The following is a 17,356-nucleotide window of genomic DNA, read 5'->3' on the forward strand; positions in this document are numbered from 1 at the left end:
GCTTCTCAGCCTGGCAACTCATCAAGAACAGCTGGGCGGATGCCAACGACAGTCCCTCTAGCACGTTATAAACAAGGTGTGAAGTGCTAATCAAACACACGTGGCATTTTGGTCAGTTTTAAACACTGACACGAAGAAGCACAAAGCCAATTGGAGAGATGAAATCAATTCCTGCTAGAGATGAAAGAACAGAATTGCCAACATTCTCTTATTGTACTTATTTCAAATGAGAGTCTCTGGGCAGGGCCAGGGATTTTTATTTTATCCATAGAGGGATATGTTCTAATGGGATTTGATCTGTTTTTAAAAATAGTGAAGTGACAAGTCTTCTAAATCCATGTTGTGCATTTGGGACTACTGTGTGTTTGTTTTGGTTTCCTTTGGTTTTGCTCTTGATTTTAAAGAGGTCGTGGACTGGCCTTGTTATTTGTGGAGTTTCCTGGGAGTTGTGTTAGAGTCCAGTGGGATCCAACACACTTGCAAGTTGCCCATTAGGTTCACCATCTGAATCAGTTGTCCTTCATGACAGCACAGGATTCACAGAGCAGCAACCTCTTTTGGGGCCAGGCAGCAACCTTTATTTGTGCTCTCCTCTTAGCCAGCACATGGTTTTGTCGGGATATTTCCCCAAACCCGCTCCTCCTCTTTTGTTTCATGGCCCTTCCTTCTCCTCCTTCCCACATCTAGGCAGTCCTCGGCGTGTGGCTTTTCTTTCTTACCTCCAGTCACCATTGCCTCGCCCCTGTCCTGACACCCTGCTCTCCCCACCCCCTCTACTTCACCGTCACACAGCTTTGAACACATTGATGTGGCCATACCATTTCCTTACTTAACACCCTTCAATGGCTTTGCATTGCTGCTAGGATTGAATCCCACAGCCTCAGCCTGGCTGCAAGGCCCTGCCTGAGTCAGCCTCTGTCTACTTCAGGCTCCTCTCACAGTGCTCCAGCCACACCACCCCGTTTTTTTAGTTTTTTTCAGGGCTGACGGAAACTCCTTTCCATCTCAAGGCTGCAGGACACGCTGCTCCATCTGCTGGCATGACGAGCTCCCTTCCCTAGCCCCCAGCCAGTGACCTTTCCCTCATGCTCCAGGTCCTGGTTTAAAGGCCCCCTCCTCAGAGAAGCCTCCCCCCACTCCCCCAACCAGGGGATCACAACCAGCAATGATCACAATTATAGTCAGGTAACTGTGAAATATTTCAGGCGGGCCTCTCCCTTGAGTAAGCTCCACGAGGGCAGGAGTATTCTGTCTTGTTCACTGCTGGGACTCCACACCCAGCAGAGTACTTTATAACCAGCAGGTGCTCAATATATACCGACTGACTGAAGTAATAGTTTCTCCTCTATGGGTCTGCTTACTCTCTGAAGACCACTGGTTATTTGTTTTACTTACCCTCTACAAATTCATTTATCTTCTCCCTGACATGATTCAGTCTCCTGAATTGAGGGGCCTGGTACAATTCCTTCGGGACTGACCCCTCTCTGGAAGAATGAATCGTTAGGGTGTTAGTAACTCAACAGCATTGTGCCACTGAGTTCCTGTTCCCACTGTACCTCCTTGTGCAGGCAGCCATCTTGAGACCTTCCAGAACAACGTGTCTCAGCGTTGCAGCCCCGGAGGGCAGAGTTCTACCGCCGAGTCTGGCCGTTCCACTGCCACTGGTCTCTAGTGACCCGCACCAGGGCAGGGTTAAACGGAGGAAGTGTCACTTCTGCTCACACTGGCTTGTGACGTCTGCACACCAGCTGCACATCACTCCTGTGCAGACATCGCAGAGTCTGTGCCCAGACTCATGGGCAGTGAAGAGTCTAGAGTGAAACTTTTGCATTAGCACATACGGAGATCCCAAGATCCCAGGGACCCTTGCCGACATGGCCGCCTGGAGCATGTATTGGACTCGGTGAACTTATGCTTCTGTTTTTTGACCACTGGCACGAGCATTTCCCCTAATGGTCATGATTCTTTTAATTTCTTGAGGTCCGTTTTCCCTCTAGATCATAAACGTTTTGAGTGTAAAGGATCATGCTTTTTTTTTCTTTTGTTTTTGAGACAGGCTCTTGTCCTGTCTCCCAGGCTGGAGTGCAGTAGTGTCATCACAGCTCACTACAACCTCAAACTCCTGGGCTCCAGTGATCCTCCTGCCTCAGCCTCCTGAGCAGCTCAGAACGACAGATGTGCACACCAAGCTCGGCTAATTTTTCTAATTTTTTTGTAGAGAAGGGGTCTCGCTCATGCGCAGGCTGGTCTCAAACTCCTGGCCTCAAGCAATCGTCCCGGCTGGGCCTCCTAAAGTGCTAGGATTATAGGCATGAGCCACCGCACCCAGCCAGAGAGCATACTTTTTTGGCATTGTATTTTCTACCCCACTGTGTGGCATGTGGTAGGTGCTTAAGTATTTATAAAATTGAAAAGTGTCTAGCAAACGGTGACAGACATGACTAGAAAATCTAGGCTGGGCAAAGGATTTCCTGTCTATGACTTCAATTTTGTTCAGGCCTATTAGTTGGTCCATTCCTGTTCAATGACCCCCCAAAATGGGCTTGCCGTCCTTAGCTTTTGAGTAGCTGCTCTTGGTGGCCTCATGAGGTTAGATTTCCCAGAGTTTTTCTTTACTTGAGGTTAAGTTTTACCAGTCAGGAACCTGCTCAGACAGCAGCATCCCTAATTTTTATCTCTGTACAGTAAATTGCACAAAATTATTTCCATTCTACAGTATATACTGCCTGGGCAGAGTGATTATACTTTTTGGGAAACCAATTCAGTTATCTTCAAAATCATTACCTCCCCTCCTGTCTTCCATTTGCCAGGTAGAAAAGAACTGGTCCCCAGTATTATGGGAGCATTCAGAAGTACTCTTGAGTTCACTGTTAATGTCTGGAAATGTATGCAGATATCTCCATTTTTCTTTCATGTTCAGCCCATTTTTGTTACCCTTTGAGTGAGTACATTCATAATTTCCTTAAAATTTGATGCAATAACCTGTACTTAAATTTGATGCAACAGCCTGTTCTCTAGCTTAATAGACCTTCAAAGGCCTCCATCACTCATTGGATATTTAAATTTCTCACCCAGGAATTCAAGTGATAGGTAGCACATGGTGATAACAGATAAGACTCTGGAGCAAGACTCTCCACATCCACCACTCAGGTATGTGACCTCTATGCAAATTTTTTTAACCAGCAGAATTGGGATAGTACCTACTTCATTGGCTTGTTGTGAGGATTAAATGAGTTAATACATGGACAGTGCCTCGTATGCAGTAGACACTGGGGACACATTAACTATCACCATCTGGTTCTGGCCTGCCAAGAATGTAAACTCCATGAGGACAGGAATTTTTGTGTTTTGTTCATTACTATATTCCCAGGGCCTAGAATAGTGCCTGGCACATGTAAGACACTCAAATATTTGTTGAATGAGTTAATCCATTATATATTTATAGCTCAGCCAAACAGAAATTCTCCCCATTCCCCAAATATTCTTAGTTTTCTTGCTCTTTCCTCTGACACTAACCACTTCTGTTAGGTTAGTCATTACACTCAATGCCCAGCTTATATAGCACCTCTAACAGGCCTTTCCTGATCATCCCAGGAGGAAGTCATCTTCCCAGACCACGCTCTCGTGGTACACCATATGAACTATTTAATACTTTTAGCACTGTGGCAATCTTCCTAGGATTCCCTCTGTCCCAAAGTCCTACCTGCAGTGGGGCGATGGGTAGGGAAGCTCAGAACCAAGAAGACAATTTTGACCTCAGTGAGTATGGTTAGCTTTGTACACAGAAAATATTTCCCAGTTATAGGATACACCCTCAGCTTCTCCTAGTCACCCCATGGCCATTGTGGGATTTGGATTTAGGTTTGAGGCATAGTAATAACACCCACATCTTACAGGATTTGTTATAATCAAATAAGGTCTTAAGTAGCAGTGTTTTGATAATTATTACAGAATATTAAAATATTGTTATTGAAAAACAATTAGCCTATTCACATAAAATTAGAGAGGGGTAGGTTTCTTGGTGTGCATACTAATGACAGAGCAAGGCAGAGCCTCATGTACCTATGCAGATATCCTGAGTAGACCCACTCAAGTCTGAAGGACTATTTCGAATTGTTCAGTGACAGTATGTCTCTAAACAAGATGATACTGAGAAAAGACCATGGTCATCTTAAAATGCAATAATGCTTTTAAGGAATGTTAACAGTTTATCAGCTGCACTTATAACATTTTGTTTTGGTCCTCACAATTAGTGTCTGAGATGGTGTAAATTGTAATATTTTCACCCGTGATGGAGAAAAAGTTTCAGAGACTTCAAATCCCACAGTAAGTGATGGCAGTGGGACATCAACTTGATTGAAATAATTTGCTCTTCAAATTTGCTACATTCAGCAGATACAACTATGGGAATATTGGAAATGCTCAGACCTTGAGAATTTTGTTTCGATGGCTTTGGAAGACTAATAGGAATTTGGTCAATAATTTTTAGTTCAAATCAGTATTAACAAATTTTGTATTAAACAATGTCCCTAATTTGGCCAGAGCTTTCCACTCCATTCCAGATCAAAGACGTGCCCTCAAAGGGGAGCTCTGAGCTGGTTGTTCACACACACATACCCCGATGAAGCATCAGCTGTTTTCTGAATGGACAGTACATAAGCTCATGGTTTTCTGAAACTCTCATAGCAGAATTCCACAGAAACTCCTTTGGCCTAGAATATAGAAGAGATACATTGTTGTTCAGTGGTTTGTATTGTAAAAGAACAACTAAATCTCAAGTCCACATTCCCTGCTGGGCAGTCCCATTGGGATTACTTTATAGGGCTCAAGAGACTTACTGGTGCTCAGAAACAAAATACCACAGCAAATGGTCTCCCTTTAGAAGATAATGCACACGTGATTTCTGCAGTGTGACTTCAAGTTATCTAGTGATCTGGTTGCTCCTGAACATGAGTTGTCCTATCTCTCATAAAATCTAAGGTCTTAGATCATGGTCACCTCAGGGATCAGAGTCTCATATAGTCCCGATCATCTGAGCTTCATTTACATCCTGAGTTACAGCCCATCAGATGCCTCTGTTGAACTCTGGCTACAGATGTGCTCACCTCTTCATTCAGTAGAAAGAAGTGCTTAAACACAAGTAGCTACAAGGCTCCCTGAAGGAGGAGAAATGACCTTCAGCCAGGTTTCCAAGAGCTGCATCACTGTGTTACTTTGAGTAGCTGGCTTCAATAGCTCATGGAGTACTACTAGAATGCAGATCTTTTCCCTCAGATTCTGCCACTTAATCCACATCTTTGAGAAAATTAATTTCTCTAAGTCGGGCAGATAGGCCATCATGTGAATTCTGTATAAATCCACCGTAACACAAGAACCTAATCTGAAACAGAACAAATGCCTTAAAAGGAACCGAGATGTAGCTTCTAATAATACCCAACAATAAAAATTACAGCCAAAAGGTGATGTCTAACTCATAGATTATTTTATATAGGTTCTATGAAGGTCAGGGGAATTATAGTCTCATGATAAACTATACTTGGGAAATATGGGGAAAGGTATGTCATAACCCTAAGTAATAAGTTTTAAAAGGTTTGTTATATCACAGCTTTTCGTATTCAGGTAATACAGCAAAACATACTCCATGTGTGATATGGAAAAGCTGTAACACTGAATGTCATAGACTTCTTATCTGATTTTTGATTCAGTAAACTTTAAATTGGAAAAGACTGTTTATCACAAGTTTCTAATGACTATAATGAAGAGACTAAATACCAACAGTTTAAAGTGGAATAGGCAGGGGCCACCATGGATTCTAACAGCATTAGCACAGGTGGAACTCTGGAGCCAAAGGAGAGCAACACACGAATTTACCCACAAGAAAGCCAGGTTTTCAGTATAATTGAGGGTTGCCAGGACCAGGGAGGTCTGGTTGCTGTTAAGGAAGGTAAAAACATGTGACTGGGTCCTTGGGGCTGCTCCTGTGCAACCTCAGCTGTTAAGAGATGAAAATCAGCAGGGATTAAACATAACCCACCGGTCTACCGGCCACTCCTGTAGTAAATCACCTAGGTTTCCTTTTTATTACTAGTTATTGTTCTTTTTCTCTGAAAGAGTATTTTCCTGCTTATTCCAGCTGGGCAATTCATTTACTGAGCTACTGAACTTTAATTTTGGGTCTTAGACCCAAAGAAATGTTATGTAAACTACTCAATATCAGCTACTAAGTAAGACTACTATATTTCTCAAATATTTGGAATGCTCCTCCAAATCCAAACATATTCTGAGTATTCTGCCAAATCAGATTCAGAGTTAACTAAAGGTTGTACAATTCTGGTTTATAGGACCCAGGATGAAGGTGGACTCGTATTACTGGACTTCAAGCCATCCAACATAGAGTGCGCTGCTCCTTGGAGCAACTCCCCAATAAAAAGTGCAATGTATAGAGACAAAAGGTATGGTTTTGAGCGAAAATGTATGACACCACTATATTTTGCAGTAGAAAAGGGAAACCATCAATTTCAAACTCTACAAAATTAGTGTTCTACTAAATTATACGTAGCAAAATGTTTTCAGATTTACCTTCCCAAAATGTGTCAATAATCGAAGACATTATATATATACAAACAAAGAAATAAATCATTTTCAAAGACATGTCTACTTCTTATTCAAAGTTCAGGACCTACCATTTAAATTTGTGAGCATTTTTATATATAAAACAATAAGTAATATTCATCACTACAAGTGTTCTGTCATTTGGAGACCATGAGAGAGTATTTTGGAGAAATAAAATCAAAGGATATTTTGTCATATTTTTCTCAATTTCCTCTGTGCTGTTACATGTAGGAAAGTCATTTAAGAATGAAGCAGACGCAATTCTGCTTAGACACCACCATTGAGGGGAAAGGTGTATGTGAAGAGTACAGAATATAAAGGTCAAAGAATTATGCCCATACTTCAAAAGTTCTACATGCCATACCTAACTTTAAGAAGCAAAACTAACCTTAAATTTAACCTGTCTACCAGTTATTACTGTAATCACCTTTATTTCTAGTACTTGTTCTACTGGAATACCATTAAGAAGCCAAAAAAAAAAGTTTCAAATATCATCAATTGTTAAAAACAACGAAGAAGAGTTTAAGGAAAGAATGTATTTGAACCACATAAACAAACAAAAAGGTATTACATAAGAAAAATAATGTAACAATTTATGTAAGTACCTAACATGAGCATGCTCTTACATCTAAAACAAAAAATAAAAAGGTAACAATGGTACTATATATATATATTTGACAAGTGTGCATTAAAGAATTCTCTAATATAAAACATTTAAAACGTGGAGAATACTTCTCAAGATACAGAAAACAATTGTTATGATAGGCACACCCACAATTCTTATAAAAACATGCTTGCAGAGATAAAATTCATCTGAGCATTCATTTCTCAGATGTACAAAAGCTATGAAATTGTTAATCACTGGATATTGCCTCCCACTTTTGCACTGTTTTGAGTTTCAACACTGATTGGTATGAATTCTGAATTATACAATTACTGTTATTTTTCAGTCTTTCTACGATGTTTCATATAGAATGCATCTATTTAATATGCATACTTAAAATAGCAACATTATTTGTATCAAGGTCACTTCCTTATGTTCATTTTTCTTTAAAGGCACTATATTTAGAAAATAGTTATTACAACAAATAGTGCTTGGAAGATCTGAAACTCCCAATCAATGTGCTCCATCTACTACAAGTAGAACTAAGAAGCTCTAACTGAAAAGAACACAATGTAAAAAGCTGATAGATTGAAAGATTATAAAATTGGTTTATTGTAAAAGCAATTCAAGAATACCCCGTTAAAATCTTATCCCAATGCTACCCAATACAACCAAGAAGCAATTAAACACTTTTACATTAGGAACAAAGACATAGAACAAGAAAGACCACATCACGGCTGTGATTCAAACTCAGAGAAAGGACTCTTAGGTCTCCTTCAGTCAGCACAGAGGGTACAAGGTCAAAGCACTGTGTCAGGCACCACAGTCCTGCTACAACATTGAGGTATGACTGGGCAAATTAAAGTCGAGGGGAAACAAAGATCTCCATATTCTTGTTTTGTGGGTGTACTTAAGTGATTGAAATTTTAGGAACAACTGCCTTCAACGACAGCAAGATGCAAGACAAGTCTTTATTGAAGAGAAACAGTTTATAAAGTTCTCTATCAAGGTCCCACTAAATCTTCAAAACCCCTCCCCACATCTTCCCACCCTCCCCCTAAACTAACACTATTCTGCTGATACATAAGATGCATTCTTAATTTGTGGCTTATTGGAAAATTACAGGCACTCCTTCCAAGTAGCTCTGATCTTCTGCACGTTTAAAACCCGCCCCGCAACAACATGATATCATCCATATACTCCACTTTGCATTCTAGGTAGAATTTTATTATCACTCTAAAACTCAATGCATCTGCACAGAGGCCATTTCCCCCCAGACTTAATTCAAGATTTAATCTTTCTGTTGTTTTCTTAGTAAAAGCCTTGGAGTTAATTATTATGAATGACTGACCTATGAATTATTATATACAACACAGTGACTGCATTTTTTTTTTTAGCACTGAAAGTACTTAAAATAAAACTTCTTACTTCCAACTTTTGCACTCCTCCAAATCAAAGAGCCAAAATACTTAGATTTTGTAACTGAAAAAAATCTATCTTCCTAAGCTGTGGCTTTTCATAGCAGCTCTAGTCAGGAAAGAAGATTTTATATCTGTTATAAACCCTTGAAAATAAGGGCTTATTCTAAAAACATTGAAAGACCCTTAATCATAGAGGTGCTTAGCTGGTGCCACACTTTTAATTCACAACCATTACTTCATAGCTTATACTGAAGAGTTAATTCATGCTCATTTTGTTCCTTTAAAAAATACTCTTTGGAAACCATTATTACTCCAGTAGACACATACTCTAGTTATATCTCTTCCTGTAAAAATAAAGGTATAATCATGATTATCTCTATTTCTTTGCTAAATTCAACTACCAATATACATTTATCAATCTGATCACTTTACCAGCTAACTCATGACCTTACACTATTCTATATACTATCCAAGGTCAATTTTCAGCATACAGAAGTAGGAGCAAGTCTTATAAGTAAGAAGAATGTTGTAGGCAATATTTCAATCTAGTCTTTAATGTATTCATTACAAATGAGAAATAAAGTACTAGAATTTACTTCCAAAACTAAGGTGAAGGTAAACTCGCAAAGCTAAAGAAAGGTAAACCTCTATAAAGCTTACTTCTGTCATGTAAGTTATGGACCTACTCAGTGATTTCCCATCAAGACTCAAAATTAGTCCAAGGGAGTCTAAGGAGGAAAATAAAGCCATTTCTTGTTTGCTCCTTCCCAATTCATCAGATAGTATGTATTGTGTGCCCAGAGGGCACAGAGCACTATGTGTAGTAATAGCCCTTTCTAGAACACTAAACTACTTTAAACATCTGCAGACTTCCCCAACCAGATTTAGACTACCTGTGGAATATAAACTACTAGTCATGTATTCTAAATGCATACATTCAAAGCTACCATTTAAAAAATAAATTGGAAAGCAGGAAAACCTTAAAAAAAAATACATTCTGCTATCACACTATTATAAACATTGTGTGTGTGTGTGTGTGTGTGTGTGTGTGTATGTATGTATACAAGAGAGAGCAGAGATAATCAAGATTTAAATAAGATGGTTAAAAAACCAGGAAATGTAGGTTTTACCAAAAACTCCAACAACCGTCCCAAGCTACAACTATAAACAGATTCACTAATATGGTAATTTGCCTAGGTTCTGACAGAACCAATCAATCGACAACAACAACAAAACACCCACCAAAATATCCACGAAAACCTATACTAGAGTATGTGGCAATAATTAATATATTTCTATGGAAATTGTCTCATGCCTTATAAGCTCCTAAAATAAAATCAAGGTCACTATGTGACTAATGATAGCACTAGAAGGAAAAGAAAACACTGAAAGTTAAACAGTCTTCAGCCTTGGTTTCAGCTATCTCTTCAAATCAGCATTAAGTTCTTAACATCAGATACAACATTTTTGGCTTGTCAGACCAGTAAGTCATGTTTTTCCACTGGCCAAAGGTAGCTGAAGAAACAACTGCTTGAACAAACTAAATGCTGTGACATGAAGCATTTGACTTCCAAGTCTGAGTACTGAGTTAAAATGACTGGTGAACATCTAACTGGGCAAAAGGAATGGCATCCATCATCCAAACAGGCTCACTTCCCCCAGCCCCCAAAATGAACAGTAGTTATAATAGCAAAAGAAACAAAAGTTTTTTTTTTTTTTTTTTTTTTTTTTTTTTTGATTCTTTAGAGCCAACTGTGAAAGAGGTCAGCAATATATTAACAGCAGCAATGGACAAGGAAGAGCAAAATAGTGGATGAAATAATCTTGCTGGACGTTTGTTCATCTTTTTCTGTATTAGCCAGAAACTGCAACTGGCTTATTTGGAAATTTCAGGTATATATGTCTTATCTCCTTAGATCCTTCACAGATTTAGAATTCAGTCTACCTGAGGGCTCTATAACCATGTAAGAAAGCTTTCTTTATCTAGCTTGGTGGCAGCCAAAACAGACTCCATGTCATTAAGGATGTCAGAACTCAAAGCTTCCTGCAGACTTGGCATCAACTCCTCTCCTTCTATGTTCATTCCATCTCCTTCCAGTGTTCCAAGGTCCACATTTGTCCCAGGAATGGCTTCAAGGTAGTCTGGGAAACGGTTCTGCTGTGAGGGCAGGGTGCTTTGGTTAATAGTATCACCTAGTTGGAACAGAGAGAGAGATAATAAGGTCCTTTTTGAAAAGCTAACATCAGAGGTGCATCATATCAGCATACAGAAATGCATAGAGAAAGTAAAGCACTCCTGACTGAACTGAACTGATGATGCCCAGAATTTATTTCAGGCCAAACAACCCAAAGATAACAAAATATGAATGCCAAGTTTACTTTTGTTTTAACATTTATCCAGATATTCAACCAATAGGTTGATTGCTCATTATTATGTATTGAGTATGGAAGACAGTCATTAAAAAAAAGAAAAAAAACCCCACAAGCCTTGAAAAATTATATCCAACAGGGGGTGAAAGAATAAGTACCCTACACAAAAGCATCACTATCCTTCTGTCTTCCAGATATGCACTGCCATAATAAAATTATATATAAAAATGAATAGTACGGACTCGCCTTGCACTTACACACACTTTGGGAAGCACTAAAATAAAATAAAAAGACTGCATGAATACTCTGTTCTACCCTTGGAGAGTCACATTTGTAATAGCAAAACAAGCCTCCCAGAAGTCCTTGAATAAATAAATCTTCTTACCTGTGCTTCTAGGTTTCTCAAATTTACCTAGCCACAGAACCTTTTTAGCATATGACAACATTAACATTCCTCAGAGCTTCAACAGAACATTCTTTAAAAAAACTAATATAAACTATTAAGTGCTATGGAGGTTTAGTGGAGAGAGAAATGAAGATTGGGGGCTAAGGTACAACACCTGTAGGTGTTATACATGAGGCACAAAAGACTTGCTAACCACTTTCAGAAGAGAAGTTGTCTGCTAAAGAACTAGCCAGCCAGCAAAGGGAACTACTTCATTTCCCTCCCGATACATGTACTCTGGCAGTTGTCAAGTCCAGGGCAATGGTCATCAGGCAAGCCACAGGAGAAATGCTTCCTTAACTACCTTTGTGAGGGAGGTATTTCTTAGCTCCTGCAAGACCCCTACAACTATTCTAACAACAAAGTAGGTGGCCCCCCCAATCTACCCTTTGTCACCTGGTTTCCTGAGACCTGTAACACCTGAGCTGGACTAAAAACCCTCAAAGAAGAGAGGGAAGGTTAACTGAATCACATATAAAAATCTCTCTCCAAAATTAAGAACACAAATCTATAAGGATAGAGACTTCTAGTAGGGTTCTCAATTGCCTTGCCAGTTAACATTTACATGCTAAAATAAATCTTGTTACCATAGTTTTATTCAAATAGAGCTAATATATCCAATCCATGATATTTAAAACTAGGAAAAGGCTTAGATTTTAACCAGTTTTCTTCTGAATAATCTTTGCTCACAATAACTTTTTAGACCTGGTGATAACATGACTACATCTGACTAAAAGACAGGTTACTAAGAGGAATAAAGAATACCAACCTGTATCCATTTCATCAACGCTGTTCAGAAAGTCATCTGGGGTTCGAGGGACACTGTAGCTGCTCATGCTTAGTCCACTGTCTGTACTCTCATCTCGAGAGTGATAGGTGCCACTACAACATATGACAGTTAAAAACCAACACAAAAATTTTAAAAATCAATTCAAGGTAAAAGTAAACACCTTGTGACTACCAACATAATTCTCAGAGAGGATTAGTGAAAATTCCTACCCTGCAATGTCTGAAACAAGCACCCTCCTTCAGGGTCATATACAGCCCTTGTGCTATGAAGACAGACAGACAAGTTAATCCTAATTGAAGCTGGCAGTTCGAAGGGGCCAAGAGCTCTCCTAAGGTTCTGCACTTGGTGACAATAAGGGAAAACAGATATACTCAGTTTTCCTAGCAAACAAAAAATCCTCTGCATAGGTATTCTCTCAGTAATACCACTTGAATCTGGAGGGTGGGGGCTGGGGGATCCACATAGCTCACTTGTTGCAAAGTCTTAATTCCCCAGGTGGTGGTAGCACAGGCAGAGGTCAAAACATAAACTCCAGGTGGGTGGTGGGACAGGTCTGCACCAGACTCCTGTTAAATTCCTAGCTCTCTTGCAGAGAACTTAAGCCAAGAAAAAAAATCAACCCAAAATAAAGAACCAGAATTCCTTTTCGGACTGGCCAAAACAGATCAGTCACCACTGATAAGGTAAGAATACCCATAGCTTGATCTCCTTGCTTCTGGTCTTGGGGGAAAAAACCCTAAATGCCTCAGCTCCAGTTGAAGGAAAGATCAAAACAAAAGAAAACAAAAAACTACAAGGTACATCCCTTTGAGAAAACATGACCCAAGATAGATTTTTACTTAAGGCTAAATGAAAAGTCTCCTAGATTTGCATACAAAGTACGATAAATATCCTCAGAACATGACTTTCATAAACGGAACAGTTTCCTAAGCTAGTAGCACACAGACATCAGTGGCACTAACAGTAAAATTTTAAGTTTTACTAACTAGAAAATCTTATGGAAAAGTGTAAAACCAAGGTTACTGTTATTCTTAAGGGTCTCTGAACATGAATGTGAACTTTCCCAACAGCTTGGACGTTTACGCAGCTATTTGTTTAACTTACCTAGAAGTTAAAAAATAAAAAAAACTAAGCTTTAAAAGCAAGCTTTTATAATACAATTGCTCAAGGTTAAAAACTCAGTCAATCTCTCAAATTTTTGCCTTAAATTACTCAATGCATTTGCCTTGTCCTCCCTCCCCCACTCACTCTGCAATTACTAGTTTATTCTAATGCTTCTGCCACATTTTGGCAAGATTCAAAAGCCTCACACAGATCTAAGGAAACACAAATTCACTTCTGAGATCACTTGTATACAATGCAGTCATGTATGAGAAGGCTTCAGGATGTGGTTTGTTTTTATTTTGCCTGCCCTGATCTGGGACAAGGGCCTGGTCCTAGTCATCACTTTATTCCCACTGCTAAGCATGGAACATACATCAGACATTTGAGTCTGTTACCAAACTTACAGAGTTCATTCCAAACCACAGGGAAACACATGGGCATTCCTAAGGACAGAGTTTACAGGACCATCTTCCTGACTAGGAATTGCTCCCTACAAAAACCCACCTCCTGTGGGCCCCACTCATTCAATAAGCATTCACTGAGCATTTGCTACTGCATGACAGGCATTAGGGATTTGAGGACAAAGAGGTTCACAACCACCACCATTACTACCTACAAGTGATGCTTTTTGAGAGTCTCACAACTTCGGGGAAGGAGATGAACAAATACCATAATGAATCATATATAAGAACTATATGAGCTATGTAAACAAAATGCTTTCAGAACAAAAAGGGAGCTTGAAACGTAAAGGGGAAAGGTTTCATGGAGAAGGACATCTGAGCTGGCCTTGAAGGATCTCGAGAGTAAAAGGGAGATAAGGAGATGTTGCACCACTATTAAGAGTCAACTTCACAGCAAGTTAGAGGAACAAGTGTTTAGAATTTAAGGAATATGTATAAATCAAGCAGTAATAGAGAAACCACCAAGAGTTTTTAAAAAATAAAAAAATGTAAAAGTCAGATATATGTTTTAGAAATTGGGGGTGCTACAGAAAGTAGATATACGATTCTGCCTTTAGACTAATGACATTGATTATCAGCCACTGTGATCTTCCCAGAAAATAGAATCTCAAACCACAGCCCAGCTCTCACCAGAAGTTTTAAGAAAGAATCTTCATAAACAATTGTCAGAAGGATATGCAGCTTATCCATTTTTTGAAGTCTAACAGGCCTTCAATAACATAGGCACTAGAATTATACTGATCTGAAATTTTCCTTGTTGGGGGAGAAAAAAAAGTTCTGTGGCTATGACCTTTTTCTAATCAGTCTAAGTTCAGTCTCAGTTCATAATCTTGTATAAATACACTTACTTTCAAGCAGAACTTTAAACTGCATGTATGAGTGTGTCAGAAGAGTAAATAAAACCTAAAATGCATTTTAGATGGCCTTCAAAATTAAACCTCCCAACTAGGCACCAGCATTAATTTTAAGACCAAGCAAATGGTGACAAATTCTATTGCACTAAATATTTTTAATAGGACATTTTTTCTTAAAATCATGAACTTTTCAATTTAATTGGTGAGGACTGAAAGGGTGGCATAATAGTTTTCCTGAACCAAAATATGTTTAAATATTTTTAAAAGCATGTTGTTTAAGCTATGTTAATTACAAATACTGCCATTAATCTTAATGCATTTTTTGAAAGAGGCACAACCTTATATTTTATCTCCTTGAACTACAGCCTTTAAGAACACGAGGCCTCACAATGCTGCTGGGTGAAACCGCTCAGGTTGAATAGCTATGTGGAAAATTCCTTCCAGTGATCCTTACAATGCAATCCTAAGTAAGTTTAAGATGCATTTCATTTGCTTTCACAGAAAGGCATGCACATGTTCCTTCATGATTCTGTAATTTTAAGTAACTGTTAGTCAACAGTATAAGCAGAAGCAAACACGTTGGGACTGAATAAGTATCCTTTCTGCAAGTCTGAACAGCTCACTTCCTCTCACAGGAGACAGCTTTTTAAACCTCAACTTTTATTGTGCATGCCATTTATGGAGAGATTCATTTACAGCTATACTTTTCGGTCCACACAGATGTTTAAAACAGTCTACTAAAAGACCTAAGCAGAGTGGTCTTAAAGAGATGATCTTTTCCATATATTCACCAGTAGCAACTCTCACCTGTTAAGAAAAGGATCTGAGCTATTGGTCGTCATTGTTCTCAATTCCTGAGACATCCCGGGAGAAGATACTGGATTTTGAGTCCCGCCATCCTGCTCCAGCGTTGGCAACTGGCTACGGAGAGCTAATTCCTAAAACAAACAAAACAGAATCAATCTGATTAACAAATTTATTGTTAAGTTTCAAGAAATAAAATGCAGATTAAAGCAACTGTGTACATACAAAGCTGAAGTATTAACATCCATCTTACAGTTAATACACTTCCCAATCAAAAAAAAAATACATTTTCCAATGAGAATGACCAAATTCTTCTATCCATTTCAAGTGATTGAAAATTACATAAATTTAAAGTTTGTCTAGCTATATTAATCCAAAACCATATATACTTTGCTACTTAGTTTCATTTTCTTATTTCCTTTATTCTGGCAGATAGTCTCAAATCCTCTTTTGAGGTAGAATGGCAAGTCTGGTGTTTAAAAAGTAATTCTTAAAGTTTTTTACTCACCAACTCTCATATGGTTTTGGGTGTTTGGCATTAGCAATAAAAACAAATATGAAGAACATTTGATGATTTATTACTATAAGACACCAATTTTCCCCTCCACCCCCAACATTGTTTTTACACTTTGCTATCAAGTGTCTCTCTTTGACTTCAGGTTTTTCTATCTTGAGCTGGGAAAAAAAAAGATAAAAAAGACATCAAAAGTAAAACACAAATCCAAAGTTTCTCTGCCATAATAACCATCATATTTAAAAGGGGGTAACATTTCTTCAGGGGCATACAACAATTTCTCAGCAGGATTCTACCTGGAAACCTGAGCAAAGGCTATGGGCTGCTACTCTGATGGTTCCAGAAGGCCTACCTCAATAGGCTTCCAAACATCCCAGATTTCAGTATGTATTTGCCCAGGACTGCAAGGCCAGTTCATCCGACTCTGACCAATCCCTAACACCTTCATTACTACTCTGTCTCTTTTTCTCTCCTTTCCATCTGTTCTGTTCCCTACTCTCCTAAGAATTTCAGCTAGGCCTTTCCAGCTATCATAAATATCATCTCTGATAAACCATCAGCTTCTTCTGCCTTCATTTTTTGTTTGATTTGAAATATGAATGGCTTCTTTTCACAAAGGACACTGGCCTTAACCCCTCCACCCGAGGCTTTCCTGAGCCAAGTCTGCTCACTGAGGCACAGCCCCACCATCTCCAGTCCCCTTACTAACACAATCACCATAGGGTCCAGAGGTGTAGAAATATTCTCCTAACTCTATACTAGCACTTAGAAACTATGTTTCTCTCTCCAAACACTTATTTTTATTCAGGTTTATATCTTCTAGATACACCATTCTTTAAAGTAGGGTTTCTTAATGAGAGGACCATGAAAAAATTTAGAGTGTTGCTGAACTTAATGGGAGGAAAAATTACACCTTAATTTTTGCTAATTTTAACTTAAATTTTGCATTTTCACCAATTATGAATATAGGCAACAAACACAGTAGTATTCATTACACCCTAACTTTTCATCAAAAGAAGATACAGATACCTTCATATCACACTGTAGTTGTTGCAAATATCTTAATACACCATTTGCAATAACTATTTCAATATTATAGCAGTTATAAGACATGCTTCTAGGTGTGGTTATTTGTACGTTAATAAAGAAGCACATTATATGACAAATTTTTATTTAATATTTTGTTAACTGTATCAACAAAATTCCTTTTCTTGGTAATTCTATATACATTTTTTTAAAACCTAATATTCTGAGGCAGGAGCCATGGGCTCAGACAAATACCAGTTTGTGCTCCTCTCCCTCATAAGACTAACTGCTTCTTATACTCAGTTAATGAATTTTTAGCTACTCCGTCTCATAGATGGGAGAATTTTAAAG

At 38.6% G+C, this 17,356-nt stretch overlaps 1 protein-coding gene and 2 long non-coding RNA genes across 10 annotated transcripts in view; 2 read left to right on the forward strand and 1 right to left on the reverse strand.

Annotated features, from left to right (window-relative positions):
* Positions 1-4,113: 4,113 nt before the first annotated feature.
* Positions 4,114-10,507, forward strand: LOC123641912. The gene is made up of 3 exons (XR_006736367.1): positions 4,114-4,326; positions 6,342-6,452; positions 10,384-10,507. It is a non-coding gene; the product is annotated as an uncharacterized LOC123641912 (long non-coding RNA).
* Positions 7,129-17,356, reverse strand: part of YAP1 (Yes1 associated transcriptional regulator) — a 110,988-nt gene continuing 100,760 nt past the window's right edge. For all 8 annotated transcript variants that reach the window (XM_045556845.1, XM_045556849.1, XM_045556846.1 and 5 more), the window contains 3 exons: positions 15,469-15,599; positions 12,222-12,334; positions 7,129-10,830 (listed from right to left, as the gene is read on the reverse strand). In XM_045556845.1, the coding sequence (XP_045412801.1) occupies positions 10,592-10,830; positions 12,222-12,334; positions 15,469-15,599 (483 nt within the window). In that variant the 3' untranslated portion in view covers positions 7,129-10,591. The remainder of the gene's footprint in view (positions 10,831-12,221; positions 12,335-15,468; positions 15,600-17,356) is intronic.
* On the forward strand, positions 12,834-15,677 carry LOC123641913. The gene is made up of 3 exons (XR_006736369.1): positions 12,834-12,925; positions 15,027-15,128; positions 15,382-15,677. It is a non-coding gene; the product is annotated as an uncharacterized LOC123641913 (long non-coding RNA).

This window comes from Lemur catta, chromosome 7, assembly GCF_020740605.2.
Source record: "Lemur catta isolate mLemCat1 chromosome 7, mLemCat1.pri, whole genome shotgun sequence".
Taxonomy (NCBI): domain Eukaryota; kingdom Metazoa; phylum Chordata; class Mammalia; order Primates; family Lemuridae; genus Lemur; species Lemur catta.